This window comes from Rattus norvegicus, chromosome 5 (genome assembly GCF_036323735.1).
Source record: "Rattus norvegicus strain BN/NHsdMcwi chromosome 5, GRCr8, whole genome shotgun sequence".
Taxonomy (NCBI): domain Eukaryota; kingdom Metazoa; phylum Chordata; class Mammalia; order Rodentia; family Muridae; genus Rattus; species Rattus norvegicus.
In genome coordinates, this window is record NC_086023.1 from 144,018,504 (window position 1) to 144,039,690 (window position 21,187).

The 21,187-nt window shown below is 45.0% G+C and overlaps 1 protein-coding gene across 7 annotated transcripts in view; it reads right to left on the reverse strand.

Annotated features, from left to right (window-relative positions):
* The window catches only part of Ago1 (argonaute RISC component 1), a 58,123-nt gene that overhangs the window by 11,886 nt on the left and 25,050 nt on the right, over nucleotides 1-21,187 (reverse strand). For 2 of the 7 annotated variants that reach the window (NM_001191765.2, NM_001317181.1), the window contains exons 2-12: nucleotides 17,918-18,101; nucleotides 16,373-16,493; nucleotides 15,802-15,983; nucleotides 15,274-15,410; nucleotides 14,920-15,054; nucleotides 14,698-14,785; nucleotides 13,933-14,080; nucleotides 9,605-9,724; nucleotides 9,108-9,230; nucleotides 8,841-8,974; nucleotides 3,313-3,497 (exon numbers count right to left, since the gene is read on the reverse strand). In NM_001191765.2, coding sequence (NP_001178694.1) covers nucleotides 3,313-3,497; nucleotides 8,841-8,974; nucleotides 9,108-9,230; nucleotides 9,605-9,724; nucleotides 13,933-14,080; nucleotides 14,698-14,785; nucleotides 14,920-15,054; nucleotides 15,274-15,410; nucleotides 15,802-15,983; nucleotides 16,373-16,493; nucleotides 17,918-18,101 — 1,557 coding nt within the window. Of the gene's footprint in view, nucleotides 1-3,312; nucleotides 3,498-8,840; nucleotides 8,975-9,098; nucleotides 9,231-9,604; nucleotides 9,725-13,932; nucleotides 14,081-14,697; nucleotides 14,786-14,919; nucleotides 15,055-15,273; nucleotides 15,493-15,801; nucleotides 15,984-16,372; nucleotides 16,494-17,917; nucleotides 18,102-21,187 lie in introns of those variants that run through there. The other 5 variants (XM_063287758.1, XM_008764025.3, XM_039110021.2 and 2 more) reach the window with 4 other exon arrangements.

Below are 21,187 nucleotides of genomic sequence, written 5' to 3' on the forward strand. Positions count from 1 at the left end.
ATGACCAAGGGCTAACACACGAATCTTTGGAGCCTCAAACAATGTCCAAAGCTATATGATAATTTTTCTTATAATCTTCATCATAAAAATTGTCAGATGTGGGGCTGGGGATTTAGCTCAGTGGTAGAGCGCTTACCTAGGAAGCGCAAGGCCCTGGGTTCGGTCCCCAGCTCCGAAAAAAAGAATCAAAAAAAAAAAAAAAAAAAAAAAATTGTCAGATGGAGTTTCAAGAGAACATATAAAATATGTATGGAATTTTCTCTGGTAAATTAATATAAATTCAAGTTATATTTTAATATTCTATTATATTATTTTGTAGCAGTTACAAATAACATTATTTACAGTGTTCTACTTCTCTATAACAAGGTTAGGCCCTTAATTTAAAACTTAAGGGCCTGTATTTGTTAACATATTAATTAAATAACATGTCTGAAAAAAAGGATTTATTTATAGGGCTGGAGAGATATCTGAGCAGTTAAAAGCACTGTTTCTAATATTTTTAGATCCTTTTTCTCTATTAAATCGATACTATTAACTTTAAAAAAAACCTATAAGCTTTCTAATTTTATTATTATAAGTCTTATGAGAATTTTTAAGTCTTTAAATTTTTTAAACAAATTTTGTTCATGGGTGTTTGCCTACATGTATTTCTGTGTACTATGTGCATGCCTAGTGCCCAGGGAAACCAGAACGAGGTGTCAGCACTCCTAGAACTACTTACAGATGGTTTTAAGCTGCCACGTGGGTGCTGGGAATCAAACTCAGGCCCTCTGGAAGAGCAGTGTGTAGGACCGAATCAAGGTGATATTGTATGTTTTCCCAAAAACCACGATGCCAACAGAACCTTGACATGAACATCATAGATAGTGACACTGTGTCATTTTTATTTACCCCAACTCCGGGTGGGGAGGTAAAAAACCATCTTTTTCTTCCATCTAAGGGGGACGAGTTATAACCAACTTCCCTCTGTAAGGAATTACTGAAATTATTGTCATCAGTGAAAAATTCCACTTTATACGTGTGTGTCAGAGAGCAGAGTTAGATCTACTTCAGGCTCCAAATGAAATCAAGCAGCCGGGTTGGGGTAGGGCTGGCCTCTAATTTTGGTAATCAGTAAACAGAAGCAGGTGGGTATCTATAAGAATTTGGCCTACAGAGTTGCAGACAACCAGGGCTACACAGAGAAACTCTGTTTCAAAAAAAAAAAAAAAAAATCAATCAAGGCCACAATTGATGAGATTTCTAATAAACTAACGGAATTCAAAGGCGTTAGAGTGGGGCTGGAGAGACCATCCGGGAGTTAACAGTACCTGCTGCTCTTACAGAGTACCTAAGCGTAGTTACAGCACCCTTGCTGGGCAGCTCCCAACGGTCTGTAACTGCAGTGCCAGGGAGCCTGGCACATTCTTCTGTACTCACATGCTCACACACACACACACACACACACACACACACACACACACACACACTTTAAAATAAAATAAATCTTAAAAAAAAAAAAAAAACACAAAGAAGCCAGTCATGAAGACACATGTCTTCAATCTCAGAAGAAACAGAGCCAGGCAGATCTTTGAATAAAAAGCCATAGTGAGACCCTGTCTCAAACAAACAAACAAATCAATCAAACAAACAAAAAACAAAAGGACTTATTTATCCTCTGGGGGAAAAGGACCAAAATATAAAATAAGTATAAATTAACCTAGGTTTTGGGAGTTGGAGAGAATTTAAGGGGAAGAATGGCAAAAGGAATGTTTGGACATCGCAGCCAAGGGAAAGCAATGTGGGCAGAACACAGCCAGCAAGGAAAGCAGACAGGAGGAGCGTTCAAATTTTTCCTCCCTGCTGAGGACTAGATGCTGCGTGTTAAACAATCAACTCACGACGCTCAGCGCTTGGCAATTTGCCCACATTGGTTGACTGGTGGAGGAAGAATTGAGGTTGGGTTCTGTTTCGGGACAAGCAATTCTGTAGAAAGCTTATTAAGTGAACCATATAGGGCAGAGCTGAAAGGTTAAAAAGTATCAGGCCTGGAAGCCCTTTCATATCGAATGAGACAGTGAAGTTATGTTGCTTTTTAAAAGTCCAATTTATCAACCTATTCACTAAAGATTTGGGACTGGTGATGGCTCAGGAGAGTTTACGGAGGAGGGTGCTTTCACAGAGCCTGACAACTTGGTCCTACCCCCAGAACTCATTCGTCTTAGAAGACAACAATCTATTCCTCAAGTTATCTTCCAACTGCCACTCACATATGATGGCACAAGTGCAAGTGCACACATACACACTGAGTAAATAAAACGTCTTTAAAACTCCTTGAGAAAGAAGACTAGAAGAGATAATCAAGGCTCCCGCAGAAGGGCGAGGACAAACAAATGGGCGGCGCTGCAGAGACGTTGAGGACAGGTTTCAGATTTATTCCTGTCACAATAATGGGGGATGGCCAAGGCAACCAGAGTGAGTGGAAAATAACAAAGACACACAGACAGAAGAGGACAGAAAATCTTAAGACTACCAGGCATCCCAGGTAATGAGAAACGTGAGAGGAGAAACGTGTCTGGAAGTCAAAGGAAGAGAAGAGACACAGGTCCTCAGTCTGAGAACTGGCGGAGGAGAAAAGTAGACAAGACAGAGGGAGACAGGCTAAGGTCTAAGTGTGCATACAGAAAATGAAAACGATTCTCTCAAAAAAAAAAAAGAAAAAGAAAAAGAAAAACAATGGGAAAAAATGCTTAGGGACATTGCAAAATGGTTGCAGTGGGCTTTATGACAGTTCATCTGAAGATGCTCAAAGGCAGCAGGACTGGATGGGAACAGAAGCAGAGCAGGGAATCAAAGGACCAGCACAGTCTGAGGCAGGCAGAGGAAGGGAGAACTGAGTAAGAGACTTATAGCCATTCATAAAATAAAAAATAGGAAGTGGGGAATGTTACAAGAGTCCACACTACTTAGCAGAATCACCTCAGCTTGAGCTCATAACGTCCTAGTAAATAACACTTGCCCAAATGACAGCCATCTGGCCTGGCTCCTCTCTGGGTGCAGCTACCTTAGCCTGCCAGAAAGACGCTCACAGGGGATCCTGGAAAATGTGATGGCGTGTGAACAGGTAAGCAAAGCTGAATGACTCAATAGCTCACACGGAATATTTCTTTGATTTAAGAACACAAACAACAAACAAACAAACCCCTGACATTAATGACCATCTCTGGGGAAAGCCAGATTTCTCCGCTGACTCCACCCTAGAGGCCCCAAGAGGGCAAGGGCTACCATGAACTGAATCCTATCATTATAGTCACTGTCCCAGGAGAACTGTACCATACACCGGCGTCTTCCCGGGCAGGATGACAATAATGAGCTGCAGTCCTGAGTAGGTATTCTTGAGATGCCGGAACATGGGCTCCACGCTGTCCGCCCCCTGTGCGTATTTGCAGAAACATGGCTGACCCTGGATGGGCATCCCTGCATCCTTGGAGATCTTCCGAAGCTGGTCCGTGAAGTTCCTGTGGCACAAACATGGTCATGGCAGGATGAAATGAATCCCACTGAATCCAATGGACCTGATGTCATGGCAGGACATAATGAATCCCACTAAGTCTGATGGACCTGGTGCCTCCATCTTGAGTGTTCACATTGGGAGATTCTAACATGAGGTGAGGACCCAACCACAGCTGATGCAAAAAGTACATTTACAGTAGAGTCCAAACAAGGCAGAGTTTGCTCAACTGAAAAGAGTCTAGACACGGGGCTTGTGGGAATTCTCAGTGAAGAGAACCTAGACACAACAAGCCCCTTGTCTAGGCTGAGACCTGTGGATACCTGTACTCCATGTCCAAAGAGTGAGAAAAAACAGGCAGATGCCCAAAGTAAATGAGGCTCTACTAGTGGTGAAAGCAGAGATGCTCAGGGAAAGTCACACTCCTCCCCACACTGGCTCACTAAGGAAAGAGCCAATTATTAAGTACGCTTCTTTCCTGACTTTAGGTTTTACCCTGAGAAAAGCAACAGCATGGTAAAGAGGGATGTAATACAGTAAAAGTAACCAAGCTACCATATATACAAAAGTGGGTGGCAAACAGTAGAATTTGTAAAAATCTTATTACTTAAAGTGAACGCAATCATCAGTGGAGTGCATGCCTAGTGTGGACAGGTCTTGGTTTCACGCTTGGCACTGACAAACTTAATTGATAAAAGAAAGCAGTCGGGCTGGAGAGATGGCTCAGTGGTTAAGAGCACTGACTGCTCTTCCAGAGGTCCTGAGTTCAATTCCCAGCAACCACATGGTGGCTTACAACCATCTGTAATGGGATCTGATGCCTCTTCTGGTGTGTCTGAAGACAGCTACAGTGTACTTATATACATGAAATAAATTAAAAAAAAAAAAAAGCAGTGATGTGCAAAATGAAGAGAAATGAATGTTTCAAAAATATATACCATATACATATCAACAGTCCAGGAAGTGATTTTTCACATATTTAAAAATTAGGTAAGGCAGAAAAATTGAAAGTTATATCACGAAATTACAATCATATATACATCCATGAAAAAATTAGACAAAAAAGATTACAATTCGGTCTGGAGAGATGGCTCAGTGGTTAAGGGCACTGGCTGCAGGGGTTGGGGATTTAGCTCAGTGGTAGAGCGCTTGCCGAGCAAGCGCAAGGCCCTGGGTTCGGTCCCCAGCTCCGAAAAAAAAGAAAAAGAAAAAAAAAAAGAGCACTGGCTGCTGTTCTAGAGATCCTGAGTTCAAATCCCAGCAACCACATGGTGGCTGTAATGAGATCTGATACCCTCTTCTGCTATGCCTGAAGACAGCGACAGTGTACTTATATAGATAAAATAAAAATGTGTGTGTGTGTGTGTGTGTGTGTGTGTGTGTGTGTGTGTGTGCGCGCATGGGCCCCACCATGCCTGGCCTGGGCTTCTAATAAGAAAAAAAAAAAAAAAAAAAAGCTTACAATTCATGCAGCAACCGTACCAGAAAGGAAGAGTATGAAGGACACCAAATAATGTCAAGCTTTTTCTTAGTTGTTTGTTTGTTTGTTTGTTTGTTTGAGACAAGGTTTCTCTGTATACCAGTCCTGACTGTCCTGAAACTTGCTTTGTAGACTGGACTGGCCTCAAACTCATAGAAATCCTTCTGTCTCTGCTTCCTGTATGCTGAGTTTGAAAGTGTGCCCCACCATGCCCAGCTAAACTTACCATTTTTAAAAGAGAGGTAAATATGATAAAACTCTGAATGTTGACGGTGGACGTGGTCTACATATTATTATCTCTGCTGTCATCATCATTATTACTATCGTGTTGGCTAACTTTTCATCAGCTTAACAAAAAGCTAGAGCCATTTAAGAGAAGGGATGCTCAACTGAGAAAATGTCTCAAGATACATCTGCAGAAAAGACTATAAGGCATTTTCTCAATTAGTAATTGATGAGACGAGGGCCCAGCCCAAGTGGGTGGCACTACCCTCAAGCAGTATCCTCTGGTGCATAAAAAAGCAGGCTGAGCAAGCCAAGAAGAGCAAGCCAGTAAGCAGCACCCCTCCAAGGTTTCTACTTCAGTTCCTGCCTTCAGGCTGCTGCCTTGAATTCCTGTCCTGACTCCCTCAGGGATGGACTGTGAGGTGGAAGTGTAAATAAAATAAACCCTTTCCTTCCTGTGGTCATGGTGTTGTATCACAGCAACAGAAACCCTAAGACTGGGGCTGGAGAGATGGCTCAGTGGTTAAGAGCACTGTACTGCTCTTCCAGAGGTCCTGAGTTCAATTCCTAGCAACCACATGGTGGCTCATAGCCATCTACTCTGGTGTGTTTGGAGACAGCTACAGTGTACTCATATCAGAAAATAAAGATATAATTTAAAAAAGAAAGAAAGAAAGAAAGAAACCCTAAGACTATTATTTTGGTTTTTAGAGACACTATGTAGGCCTGACTGGCTTGGAATTCACAGTATGCAGCCCCAGATGACTTCAGAGAGGAGACGATTTCTGCATTTTGAGTGCTGAGGTTGTAGGTATGAGCCATCATGTCAGTCTAGCTACATTATTATTTTAAAAACATATTTGTTAAACAAACAAATAACATTTAAGATCTACAACCTGCAGGTCTCAAGGCACACATGTACTCATAAGCCCATCATGGAGACTGAGGCAGGACCACGAGTTCGAAGCTGGCCTGAGACACTCTATCCCAACGATGCTGTGTCAACGTTCTCACTCAAAAATTAAATGAAAGCAAACAAAGAGTGAATAAATATCACTACAAGCTAACCACTGCCTCCGATAAAGAGACGGGGCTTTGATGGACTGCTAAAGACATTTCTTCCTTTCCTGTTTCTTATACTGTTGTAGCTACCAAACATCAATCAAATTTGGTTTCACCAGACTTCATTAATGGGTCTTTCCTTCAGGAAATGGCTATTCCCTCTCTTCCCTCCACTACCACACTATGATTGGGATACTATGTCTGGTGCTAGGAACCAAAAATTATCGAGCTATCTAGAATGTGCAAAGCCGTATCCTAACAGACACAGCTACAGTGATAAAGACAGACAAAAATTAATAGGACTGAATTAGTTCATTCATCACGGACTAATTTTTTTTCCATCCCCACAGTGGCCTCCGTCTCCTGCCATGTTCTTTGGGAAAAGGAGGCTTTCTGTATGCGCTGAGTCCTATGTCCTCCTCTATACTCCTCTAGGAGTTCTTGTTTCATTTACTTTCCAATTCTTCTAAGTTGTGTTTTTAACTTCTACTTTCTATGCATGGTCCCTACAAAGTCTCCTCTACATGCCATGGCTCAAAACTCAGGAATCTTTAGCTCTGATCCAGACCCACGCGTTAAGTTAGTTCCCACTCATGACACAATAGCCACCTTTTTTTTTTTTTTTAATTCCCTATATGTAGTGGTCACTAAGAAGAAAAAAAGGTGCCTGATGCATTGAACTTCTCCAAACCTGAGAGAATAGGTCTATCAGTTCCTGGTAAACCCCAAAGGCCAAAGCTATAGATTATTAAGACAAAAACAAAGCCAGTGCCAACTCCTCTCCCCTCCCCTCCACGCAAAGGAACAAACAAAGTAGACAAGGGCAGGACAAAGAAGGGAGAAAAGATCAGGCTCTCAGTGAGGTGACAGGCTGTGTGAGGGCAGAGCTGGGACCTCTTCAGGACTGTTAGGGACTATCCACACAAGGCCAGACCAGACACAGAAACAGCCTAGCCTGAATCTAAAGAATTCAAGAAAGGAGACCAAAGAACAAACAAGGAAACAAACTACAATGATGATGGTGGTGGCAACATGCCTGTGTAAGAGAAGGGAGGACGCGGGCCTGCACAGGGGGTGCTGATGAAGTGATTCTTATACAGACATCAAAGGCACAAATCTCCATTACCTTGGTCAAAACCAAACCAGTCAGCTCCACTAACTTCCGCATTTCAGAATACAACGATACAGATCATATCCACAGAACCCCCACTTAAAAAGACAGCAAGAACGGAACTGTGTCTTTTATGTGTGTGTACTTTTTGGTGTTTTAAGATAAATCAATAAAACGTTTAAAGAAGAAAGACTATAGGAAAAGTGTCAAGTGACTTTTCTATTTATTTACTCACTCAGGCTGCTACTTCTTTAATCTGTTTCATTAAGCTACTGGCAATATCTTTTGCTTCTTGCTGCCACCTACTCCTAGCCTCTCGGTGATCAGATTACTTTGATCTGATTTAATTATGCTGCTGACCACAGCTCAAAGGACTAGCTGCTGGTGCTTTACAGAAACATGCACACACGCACACACACACACAAATTCTAATTAGAAATATAAGTTTTGGAGCTGATTTGATCTTAACTCTGAACCTTCTTGATCTGTACACTTTGGACAAGTTATTTAACTTCTTTCAGCCTTAGTCTCCTAAAATATTACCACATATGATGGTCTGGATGAGAATTGCCCCCATAGGCTCATATATGAGCCTATGCTTGGTCTCCAACTGGTAAAGCTCTTTGGGAAGGAATAGAAGGGGTGGTCTTTTTTTTTTTTTTTTAAAGATTTATTTATTTATTATATATGAATACACTGTAGCTGTCTTAGACACACCAGAAGAGGGCATTGGATCTCTTTACAGGTGGTTGTGAGCCACCATGTGGTTGCTGGGATTTGAACTCAGGACCTCTGGAAGAGCAGTCGGTACTCTTAACCGCTGAGCCATCTCTCCAGCCCAGAAGGGGTAGTCTTGATGGAGGAGGGGTGTCTGTGGAGGTGGGCTCTGAGGTTTCTAAAGACCACTGCACTCTCAGTGTCTCTGTCTCATGCTTGTGGACCAGAAGCAAACTCACAGCTACTGCTTCCTGCTGCCAACCTGCTGTCATGAGGGTCAGAGACACACCATCTGGAACTCTAAGGCCCAATAAACCTTTTATTTTATTAGTTACCTTGGTTGTGGTGTTTCATTATGGCTATAGAAAAGCAACGAAAACACCACCTACTTACTATCAGGATGAAATAAAGTACATTAGTCACTTAAGTGTAGTGTTAGCATAAATATTATAGTTATTACCACTGCTATTTATTACCAATTATGATAATTAGAACAATAAGATGACTCAGGCCTGCCTTAGGAGAGTCATACCCTAAAATTCATTCCTGAAGTGCCTATGGCTCCTGAACTCATCTGACCACAGATGGACAGAAAAGACTAGGCGGACATGTAAGTCAGAAGCGACAATGTAGAATGAGTTCAAAGAGAAAGGGCAAATCGCAGGTCAGTTCTGGCACCTAGAGATTGTGGGATTCACAGCTCTAGGATCCTTCCCACCCACCCAACCCCAACCCCAACCCTCTATCATCCTTACTTGAGCACCTCTTCTCGACATTGTTTTTGGGGTGCGAAGCAGGCGATGGCCCAGACTTTGATCTCAATCCCATTGTAGAACTGTTTCCCACGCATGTCCCAGACACCTTGGTTGGGTGTAGCAATGGCCCGGTTCTAGGGATAGGCAGAGGGGGGCGCCCAGGTGAGCCTCAGTAGAGTCATGTGAGGGGAACAAAATCCCCTGAGCTATGCAGCCCAACTACCCCCATATTCCCCAGAGACTTTGTCTGGCCCTGACCCTGCTCACCCGGCCGCCGTACTGCAAGATGGGCGCCGGCAGCACTCGCCCCGTCACCTCCGTCATGTCATCCTTCACTTTGATTCCAAATTCCTGGATGTAGGGATCCAAGTTGTAGCTGGCGTTCTTCATCTGCAGAGCAAGATAAGGCGACCTCAGGACACAGGCAGCTTGGGAACACTGTTCACCTTCTGGGTCCCAAGGAGAGGGCCCTGAAGAGAAGCTGAGGCTGACACACACACACACACAAAAGCCCTAAAAAGGGGGTGGGAGAACTAGAAGATGAAGGGAGGAGGAGTGGAAATGGGAGTTGTTATAAAGGAGGGGAAAAGAGAAGTAGCTAAAGGCTCAAGAAACAAGAAACAGCCCTGCAAAGTCCCAGACAATAAACCAGACTTGGGTTTTTCTGAAGGAAGGTCTTACTGGACCGACCATTAAAGCGTCTATTCTACCAAGGGCCCCAGAGGCTCAGTGAACAGCATGTACTGTTCAGCAGTCCCACTGACCAGGCGACTGATCTCCTCCTGTCTGTCTGGGGCCGACCTAGCTGTAGCCTTTATCATGGTTGAAGTCTGGTTGTCAGTCAGCTTCTTAATGCACCGCTGCCCAGCCACAATGTTACAGACCTGAGGAAACAAGGCAGAGGAGTAGTTAAGGCCTGAAAACAGACTATACCTCTAAGGTATCTTAGCTATCAATCATGGGAAGAGAACTGCAGAACCCTCTATGTAAAAATACATTGTGACCAAAAGTTTAAAATCCAGGGTGGATCTGGGATCAGGTTTCATGTGTTAGATGAGAATAACTACTATCCTATAGGGTGTCTAGAACACTGCACTCAGATTTACCCCAGGACTAAGCACACAGATCTTTTGAGCGTTAAAATCCCAATAAGCAAATCAGGCTCCTACAGCAGCTCTTCAGGGCAGGAGGAAGGTAGTTGCTCCATTTCCAACCAACTGGGAGGAATAGAGATGGCTGAAAATTCTTGAGCCCTGAGATATAAAAGCACACAAATCACGACTTCCTTTTGTCTGTGTGTGTTGGGGAGGATGGGCGTATAAGCGGTGTGTTCAGAGACTGAACTCAGGGCCTCATGCATCCTAGGCAAGCAATCTACCAACTGAGCAGTATCTCCAGCCACAGACACCACCGTTTCTATTGGTCGGCAGTGTTCTTTGTTAGTTTGATGAATATCCTGCTACCTGTCTCCTGTCCTGCACGCACGATGAAGATCAGAAATAATGACAACCAAGACTGGCTTCCAGTAAAGCGTACACCAGAGGGGAAAGCCAAGTGCTTTCAGAAGGCCTAGGTTTGGAGTGCAGCTTTAATTTTACATGATGGTACCTTGGGCTGGCTAGTGTGTGTCTGTTTTGTCTCTCTCTGTCTCTCTTGGTCTCTGTCTCTGTCTGTCTCTCTCTCTCTCTCTCTCTCTCTCTCTCTCTCTCGCTCTTTTTGGAGAGAGGGTTTCTCTTGTAGCCCTGGATGTCCTGGAACTCACTTTGTAGCTGTAGCCCAGGCTGGTCTTGAACTCTCAGAGAGCCGCTGGGCTAGACTCTTAACTGGCTCTGAGATTCAACCCTTTCTCCTCAGCAAATTAATTAAAAGCAAATAAAAACACTGCCTGAGGATGTTGTGATATCAAGAAAACAGGGCTCTGCATGCACTGGCTTTTAAGTTCTAGCTCCCAGGGTTCAGAGTAAACAATGGGAAGGAAAGCCAGGCCAAGGTCACCTGCTTTCGAATTCCACATTTCAAAGAATTCCCACGCGTACCCAGACCTGAGGAGCTGCACTCAAACAGTGGCACTCCGGGGCTTAGCTTCAGACCTAGCACTGACAGAACACTAAGAGGGATGCTGAGAAACCGGAACTCTACACATTGCTGGTGGGAATACACGCTGGTGAAGCAGCTGTGGAAATGGCACTGTGATTCCTCACTACATCACATGTATAATTAACATACGAGCCAGCAACTCCACTTCTGGCGATGGACTCAAGAGAAGAGAGTTTGCACAGATTGGTTCATAGCAGTGTTACATAGTTGCTAGTCACGTGTCCATCGGCATTAGAAAATATAAACCAAATGTGGTATACACTCTTTAAAAAGGAGAGAATCCCAACACGCCACACCCTCGGTGACCTTGAGGACATCATGTTAAGTGAAATAAGCCAGTCAAAAGGGGTAAAACTATGCTTATACTGCATAGTGAGCCTAGAGAAGTAGTCAGTTCCTAGGAGGAGAAAGCAGAGCAGAGAGCGCCAAGGCTGGAGGTGGGAGGTTGGCTTGAATGCTTCAGTTCTGGATGAGGAAAACTTTCTGGCGAGAGTCACATAACAGTGCAAAAACAATGTCACAGAACCTGCCACTCAATGTTTACAACAGCAACTTTCATGTCATACACAGACGGCTGCAATGTCGAAAAGAAAAGATTAACGCAGGAATGAACTGACTTGAACATGAAAGACTTTGCTGAGTCTCTCTGTGGCCTGAATGACTACAAGAAATTCAAAGACCTAGGTTGGTGGCACTGGCTGTTTTAGTTCCTATCTGAGAAGCTTCAAATAATCCTTATTCTCTTACTTAAACACAGATTCCCACGCGGATTCCAATATAATTAAAATCCACCTGACTAGAAACCAGAACCTTCATTCACTGCTGACAGGACAGTAAAACGGGAGACGGGAGATGAGTTCACAGTTTTAATGTCACTCTTACACATGTATGCAAGACAAATTAAACTGTGTTCAGGGAACCAAGGAAGTAAATGTTAACGGCAGTATTTTTTTTCTATCACCCAAGAAGTGTAACAGAAATGTCCATCAATGTTGAAGACATAAAATGATGTAGGTACAGATAAAAACACCACCCTCAAAGCAACAAAGAGGAACCTTGGAATAATTATGCTAAGTGAAAGAAGCCAGTCACAGCCAGGTCTGGTGCATCTTTAATCCCACCACTCCAGAGACAGAGGCAGGTGGATCTCTGTGAGCTCAAGGCCAGCCTGGTCTACAAAGCAAGCTCCAGGGCTGTTGTTACACAGAGAAACCCATCTCAAAAAGCCAAACGGATGGGCTGAAGAGACGGCTCTAAGAGCACTGGCTGCTCTTCCAAGGTCCAAGGTGCAATTCCCAGCACCCACATGGCAACTCTTAACTGTCTGTAACTACAGTTCCATGGGATCTGACACCCTCATACTCACGCACGCTAAATAAATTAAAAAGGGAAAAAGGAAAGGAAGGAAGCCATTTATAAAAATGTGCGATTTTGTTTACATAACTTGTCCAAAGCAGGCGCTGGAAAATAACTTAATGGTTACTAGGGGGTACGGGCTTTCGTCTGGAGGGGATAAGACATACTGGAATTAAACACTGGTGATGTCTGAATAACTGTGCAAATACACTAACAGCTACTGAATTATACATGGTCATATTTTTATAATGTCAATTATATCTTGATAAAGCCATTATTTTTTTTAAATCCTCCACAAGAGTCGTTGTAATCTGACCCTCCAGCCCGTCCACCACTGTCACCTATTACTCACTCTCCCCTCACATACTACAGCCCTCAGTCTGTCTGTCCCTCAGAAAGATCCAGATGTCTCGCTTTAGAAGCTGTTCCTCTTGCCAGGGAAGTGTGTCCCTTGTCCCTGCTATTAGTACAAGGATGGTGGCCATAATTTGGAACTCAGATCAAATGTCTCCTAAAAGAGGCCACCCTTGACCCCATATCCTTACTTCTATCCCTTGACCTGTAAAAGTTCCATGAGAGAGGAGGGACCCCCACCCCCCTCCTTAATCTGTCCTGAGTATCACTATCCTCTTGCTGATGGCTGCATTCTGCATTTCAAAGGTCTGTCTGTGAATTACAAAGGCATGAAAATCTCTGGAGATTTAAAACTTTCCCAGAAGACAGCACATCAACCACTGGGGTAATGGGATTTACATCACAGGTAATGTTTGTCTCTGGGTTTTGTTTTTTTTTTTTTCCTGTAGAATAAGATATAAAAATTCTCAGGTTACTCATTATCCCTAACTGCAGACCGCAGGAAAGAGAAATTAAGAGATAGCATGTATGTGAGTATCTGAAATCTCTGCCCTGACCATGTGCAAAAAACCCCAATACTATATAATAAGGCTGGGGATGTAGCTCAGTTGGCAAAGGGCTTGCCTAGCATACATAAAACTTTGGGTTCAATCCCCAATACCCCATAAATGCACGTGGTAGTGTATGCCTACAATCTCTAACCCTGGAAGGAGACAGGAGGATCAGAAGTTCAATGTTATCCCTGTCTAAATGTGAGTTCAAGGCCAGCCTGGGCTGGAGACATGTCTCAACCAACCAGTAAGCCAGCCAGCCAGCCAGCCAGCTAGCCAGCTAGCCAGCCAGCCAGTCAGCCAGTCAGTCAGCCAGCCAGCCAGCCAGTCAGTCAGCCAGCCAACCACTCACACAAACAAACAAACAAACAAACAAACAAACAAACAAACACAGCTTGCCCTTTTGCCTAGGAGTCCTGGAAGAAGATAAAAATAAAGGCAGGGATAAGAACAGAATTTAGGGGTTGGGGATTTAGCTCAGTGGTAGAGCGCTTGCCTAGGAAGCGCAAGGCCCTGGGTTCGGTCCCCAGCTCCAAAAAAAAGAACCAAAAAAAAAAAAAAAAAAGAACAGAATTTAGCCAGTAGGAAGTCTAGACTTCATACAAAAACAACCTTAAAGCTTTCTAGAACATCAACTTCTCAAACTTGAAAATGAGGAAAGGAGACTGTGACCGGCTCAAGAGACGTCCAGGACCAGTGTCGGCCAAGCCGTACTCTCTGGCAGGCAGCCTTACCTCGAGGGGCAAATAGGTATGCTTCTGCTCTTGCCCAACTTGCAGGCAGGGCAGGTGAGGATACTTGAGCTGAAGGTTGTATTTCTGCTTGAAATATTGTGCCACGGTGCACTCCACGGTCTGTCCGCTCTCCAGCTGCAAGGGAAACCTGTTTGGAGGAAGGGAAGGAAGCATCATAATTCAGTGTCAACCCCACCTCTCCACAGCCACAACCAAAGACCGCCTCAGGCCTCTCATCGTGGCTGCTCTCAGAAAGGCAATTGCTACAAGGCTTCACTGGAAAGCCTGAAGATGACAGAGCCGTTCCAAAAGGCCAACCCATCTCCCTCCTCTGTACTTCTAAAGCCCGAGTGGATGCCTACTAAAGGTAAGAGTCCAGCATAGCCTGGGATGAAGAAAGGGGACCACAGTATTTCATCAGGACAGACCCAACAGTAGTCGGTGGACCACTCACTCGTGTTTTACAGTAAAGGTCCAAGGAAGAAACTAAGAGATTAAGAAGGGAAAAGGGGTTGGGGATTTAGCTCAGTGGTAGAGCGCTTGCCTAGCAAGCACAAGGCCCTGGGTTCGGTCCCCAGCTCCGAGAAAAAAAAAAAAAAAGAAAAAAAAAGTCATGGAGAGACATGATCTGGGGAGGTCGAGGAAAGGATGTTTATCTTCAGAGATAGACTAGAAAAGTCTTATTCTGACAACACAGACGTTAAGTGGGTCAGACAGCTTAGCCGTGCGCTAGGTTGACCCTGCGTAGCGGTGCTGCCGACTTACGTCTGATGGCTAGCAGGGCGACGGGTAACATTACACACGCGGTATTTCCTCTTCATCTGTCCACAGTGGGTCACTTCCACCTTCAGGCCTGAGAGACACACACTGCTTGTTAAGGTGGGAACAGACTGCTCAGTTCCCTCACTGGCCTTCCCCAGAGGGATTCCCTCTTAGGGTTAGAGAAAGTGGCGCTTTCTCTTCCCCGTTTGGGTGGTGGGTCCTCACCCTTTATCTCCTTGGTAAACCGAACGCGCTGGGAATCCGTGAGGGGCTTGGGCTGTTCATCTATGTTCCTGATGTCCAGGACCTCACACATGAACTCAATCACTGGCTGTGCTTTGTAGAAGGCAGTGGCTGAGACTGTAGGGACAGGGGAGGGACAGCTTGGCTCAGACACTTTCAGGAAAGAATAAGTGGAGGCATTATGATTTGTACTCTCCTCTTTGCAGGGCACCGGGACAGGGACAGGGCGCCAGGGCTACAGGAATTAGACTGTGGTTGCAGAGCTGGGAGGGATGAGGCTGGGAGTGTGGTCACTGGATTTAGGGTGCCCCTGGCTCCATAGCTCTCCCCACTCACCATCAATGTTGAGCATCATCTTCCACATGGCAGGGCGCACAGACTGGTGAAAGCCGAACCAGACCTCGCGCCCACCCCCCAGCGGGTGGTAGTAGCCCTCAGGCGGTGAGAAGAAGGAGCGGCCCACAGGGGTGTACCTGGCAGGGACAGGCAGAGAACTGGTCCCTCGGGCACAGGCCCCCACCCTGTGAGGCATCCTGGGCACGGAGGAGCCCTGGCCTGGAAGGCAGGACACCAGGGCTTTAATGCCAGCTCTGTTCTTGGGCCAATAGTTAAGACTGACCTTGTTTAAGTTTCTACCTTTCTCTCTGCCCTGTAGGGATAGATGGAGTGAGGCCAAAATGGTATCTAAGGATGGGGCCGGGGGTCTAACCATCTAAACATGTGTATATATACTTGCCTCACACATGCATGGTAGGCCTTCAGTTCTTTTTTTTCCCTGAGGGACCTTAAGACACACTCACTCCCTCCTCCCCCAACAGCAGTTTTACCAACACTCGTAGCTTAGATAATAACTATACTCAGTACCTCATAGATGCCAGATGCCTCATGGCCACATCCAGGGCTTGCACGGACTCCAAGGGCACAGGGATCTGGCCACTGACCAAGGCTTCATGCAGCATGCGCCAGCTCACGATGGCTAGCCACTTGATGGAGACCTTAAAAATTCTATCCTTCCCTTCCCCAGGGATGGTCACCTCAAAGTCAACCTTCAAGATGGGAAGAAGAAAAGGGTGACGATCACATTTCTACAGATTAGTCTTCCTGTCCTACTCACTGTCTCCCACTCCACAATCTGCCAAAGCCAAGCCAACAGGGGCTCACACTGAAAACCCCCGAATAAAGACCCACACCCTGATTTCCACAGATGATGCTGCAGTGCTTCTGGCCCCCTTAATCTAGAAGGAAATCCTTTGAGTCTTTTTTTTTTTGAAGTCTAATCTAATTTCATTATTGGGGACAGGCACACAGTACACTAAGTGTCTACCCTGATTCATTATGGCCCCAAAATATACTTTTCAGCACAAAATAAAAGGATCTCTGGATCACTAGGTGGGCCTCCCTGGGCTTATAGGGCTAGCCTCAGCCCTGGCCTTACCCTCTCATTGCCAATAGGCAGTGCTGTAACTGTGTAAATGTTCTTCTTTCCATCGTACACAGGCTTGCGATCCCCAAAGATCTGCGGTTTGAAATGCTGGACCATGTACTCCACCACCTCCCTGCAAAGCACAGACGTGGCACGTGGAAGCTGAGGCTGTCACTCTGGCTTTTGGAAACAGCTCAAAATTGAGGCAACATCCCGTGTACCACACTCATGTTTAAGGTCTACTCCGTGGCAATACACCTCAAGCTTCCAACATTCCTATGAATCATCAGGTTTCATTAAAGTCATCTTCTGATTTGAACCCACACTTAGAACCCACACTTCCAAAATCCTACAGTAATACTGTTGGTCCTCAGATCATGAGACCTCCACAGACCTTCTGAAGGGGAAGGGCCTGTTCCCAGGTCTATCCTGTCTGCCAAACAAAGACGGAAAGGAAAGAAAGGAACGGATCTGAACTGGCCTAGAAATAATAAAATACAGGGTAGGAGTCCTTTCTCCAGCTCTTGGAAGTTTTACCACTGTTTTCTCTCCTGTATCATCTTTTCCTCTGTCTTACTCCTGAGTTCTTCTGACACTGCCTCAGGAATGGACAATGTCTCAATTTAAACTGCCTTGTGGCAGTCATTCCACTCCTAGGACTTCTATCTTACAGATACACTCACACATCTGTGAAAATATGTATCTTTATATAATACTTAACAGTTTCAATCTTGTTGCAAAGTTTAGACTCTACCTAAATATCCCACAATAGATCAAGCAAATTATGTGGTCATTTCAAGGACTATCTAGGGCTCTACACAAAAGAATAAGGCAGATTTATATATACTAATATATACTATTTTCCAAAATATATGGTTAAACAGAAAAATGGACAATATTGAACAAAGTATATAGAATCTTACATTATTATTATATATGCTCATACATTACATATATACACATATTAATGCACATATATTGTATTATATGTAATACTTGTATAAAACCAATGTGTATATGTATGCACATGTTTGTGTATACGCATATACAATAATATGTAATAATGTAATATTATATATGGTTATTAATATAATTAATAAGTAATAACAGTAATTGATGGGAATATATTACTATAAATGTATTATATATTCATGTCCATATTATAATGAATGTATACACAGAAAAATATCTGAAAATACACTCAAGACTGTTGAAAAAAATTCCTAGTTTTTAATTGTGAATATGGTTTTCCAGTAATAATAAACCAATTTAATCTGCTTCTTCTACGATTAATCTCTCCAAATATGCATCCCGGAACATCCCCTGCAAGCAAGAACACCATCCATCTTGCTCTTACCCCCGCCATTTTAGCCTTGCCTTTTAACTTCTCCTTCTCTACCGGGCTCCTTACCTAAGTCTCATTCTTAAAATCTCTGGAGTCACCTATCTCAGCAAGTGCTAGAATGTGCTCTGTTCTTACAGAGTTCTCCGGCCGACATGTTTCCTCTTTCCCTGTTTAATAAATTGGACTCGGTGCCACCCACAGTCATCACTTACCGGTTGACTCTGCGAGGACACTTATCCGGCTTGATGTCCACCTCGTAATGGTAGACGTCAATCTTAGGAATGTCCACCTCAAAGTAATTGGCCAGAAGCTTGATCGGTTTGCCCACAGTGCCGATGCCAGGCCGGCGAGGGGCCTGGAACACCTGCTGCAGGGGAGGCAGGTAGGCACCTGCAGCTGTGAAGACAAAGAAGCCAGTGAGGACAGAGTCTGGCCATCTTCTAACTGCTGTGATCAGACAAGGCCTCTCAGACCAAGACCGTGGGTCTCGTTCCTCTTTCCTCACCCAGCAGGGGCTTCCACCAGCTTGGACATTCCCAGGCTCACTGGATTTTCCAATGGCTTATTTTACTTTTATTTTTGTTTTAAACCTTTCTTCAGTTAGGAAAATGTGTGTCTACAACTTCAACAAGTAAATGTGTAATGAGTTCAAGAAAAGTAGCTAAGTTCCTAGTTCACAACGCTTTCCTCCATCTCTACTAGATTGAGACACCTGTCTCTACCAGGTAGGTATATGCCAGTTTAAGAACGATCGATTGATTCTGTGCTACTCGAGAAGCTCATTTCACTCATTAGCATCCAGAACACAAAACGGCACCAGAACTTTGGGATGATATCCTCTGTTAATGTGGACAGGTGAACAACCTCAAGAAAGGCAGGCTGGGAAGGGCAGGGCCTGAGACAGGACTGAGACAGGGAATGCTGGCTCTGGGGAGACAGAAAGAAAAGGGTAGAAGGACAGCATCTGCAGGCTAAGAAGAGGCTGCCAGGGCGGGGAGAAGGTCGGATCTGGAGGTCACAAGAGAAAATGCCTTGAATTGGGTAGAAAAAGGAGGGAAGGAAGGGTACAGGTAGGGCAAGGTTGGGGTACAGAGAAAAAACTATCAAGATGCAGAATGAAGAAACGGAAGAAAATAAAAGCTCACATGAAGAAAGCTAAAGGCTCGGGAAGGAGGAAGAACAGTAAGAGGGGAGACACCAGGTCAGAAAGGGAATATAAGACACTTTCCATTCTTCACAAATCTTTCCACACTGAGGGAGGGTCCAGACGGCAGAAAGGATCGATTTCAGAACAGAAGGGGCCCTTGGGGAAGGAAGGGCTAGGATAGGCCAGCATGACTGCTCCTCAGTCTCCCTCTCCTACTCCGTGTGTGTGTGTGTGTGTGTGTGTGTGTGTGTGTGTGTGTGTGTGTGTGTGTGTGTACACTAAGTAGAGCCTTTGTCCTCTGCTACTATTGTTCTTTCCAGCAGAGAGAGGACCAGCATAGGTGGAAGAGGGACAAACGCCCTCTTTACCAGAGCTCTGCTTTCATAGACACACAGGACTGGGGGATGGGACAGGGGTGGGAGGGTATGGAGCATATCTTAGGCAGGGGGGTCAGGAAGAGGTGGGTCATTTGTGGGAGGTGCACACCTTCCAAAGCTGAAGGACTTGACTCCCTCTAAACCACCTGTCAAATCAGCCCCAGCCCCTTTCTGCAGAGGAAAATACCAAGTCCCTCAGAACTCAGCTACAAGGGAACTAATAAACTAGTCCCACCTATCCCAGAAAGGGCTGAATGGATACTGCATACGAGCCCCACTGACAAACACGCACCCCTCTCACATGCAAGCGCTCTAAAGCTTACCGTTCTACATACGCTCTTCACCATCAGTGAGGACTCAGTGTTTCAAAAGAAGGGACCATACTTGACTTAATCACAGCTCAAGCTAGTGCCGGGCATAAAGACAGGTACTTCATATGCTCATATCACATAAATGAACAAACAAACCGATAGGCACACCACAAGAGTGCACAACCACACAACCATGCTTGCAACTGTCCCAAACAAACACAAACTCTGTGCAGAAGCATTTGTCCCTTTTCAGATATATCTTTCCCTTTCCCAAGTTTTAGGATTCCATTCACTTTTTGCCTCCTAGTCTGAATAATCAGTTGAAATTCTGAGAGACATCCCTCTAGAAGAACCAAGGGCAAAGCAGAAATTACAGGGATGAGGTGAGACAGACACTCCCCTTGGAGCTCTCACCATCCCAGAGCTGGACAGCACACCAGTGCCTGAGAGCACGCTCCTGGTCAGGGTTCAGAGAAAATGGAGAACATCTCTCCACTTCATCCCCAAACTAGGGAAGGAGGCAGGGGGAAACAACTACCTCTTTGCCATTCTATCTATCCCCAGGAAAGCGCCACAGCTGTACAGTCTCTCCTCCCCAACCTCGCCCTGCCCCCAGCTTTTAGTCTGAGAAAGGAAGACACTTCCCCTCAGACCCAGACAGGGACAGACGGCCACTTTGTGATGCAGATGAGGGCCCCAGCACAGAGGACAAAGCTCCAGCCTAGGGGGAAAGGGGCGGGGCCCTTCCCTGCAGACAAAAGCAAGAAGGGAGGGGCCCTGAAAATGACACTCCCCCTCCCCCATCCCCAACCAGCACGCAGAAGGAAAAGTAACAGAGCTCAAGGCCGGGCTCAGGATTCCTTCCCAGCAACTCAGAGGCTCACACGTCTTCTAAAGAACCCAACAGACTACTAGAGGGTGTGTACCCTTGGTAAATCAGGTGGTGAGTAAGAAAGGACTAAGAGACCAATCTCTCCAAAAATATTTGTCCATAAACATTAAAACACCCACATGCATAGACACAAATTACAGAATATGCACAGAGTTTAACCATATGCTCACATTTGAATGATCTGAGTCAATTAATAAACATGCACTCTGTGTCAGGGCCTCCAGACACCAGGCAACTGCTGCTGCCACAGGTAAGTTGGACAGCACCTCTACCCTCACGGCGCTCCCAGGCCAGTCCCCATGCCTGAACACACCAGTACACTGAAGGCACATCTGGACATGAGCCTCCTCAGAACAATACTCCAACATCTCCCAAGAGAGCAGCAGTCCAGCCCCAGAAGGAACCAGTTGTGGGGTCTCTCCATCAGAGTTTCCAGCCTGAATTTTAATTATGGCTTTTGATGAGGCAAACCCCAAGCCACTAGCATTTTGTCCAAGACACAGCTGACTCCAGTGCTCCAGCCCTTCATCTAGAAACTTCTTTCCTGTAACAAACAAGCCCCTTTCTTCATCACCCCACAACCCTGCCCCACATTCATCAGGATAAGATCATTAGCAATTCAGGACAATGGGCCTTCATCAGTCTGTCTGGACATGGGTCCTACTCTGGTCTCCAACCTAGAGAACTGGGATTTACACTCTACCTAGTGAGGCTGTTTGTGTTTGGGGAATACAATCAGTACCCCTCACAGATCA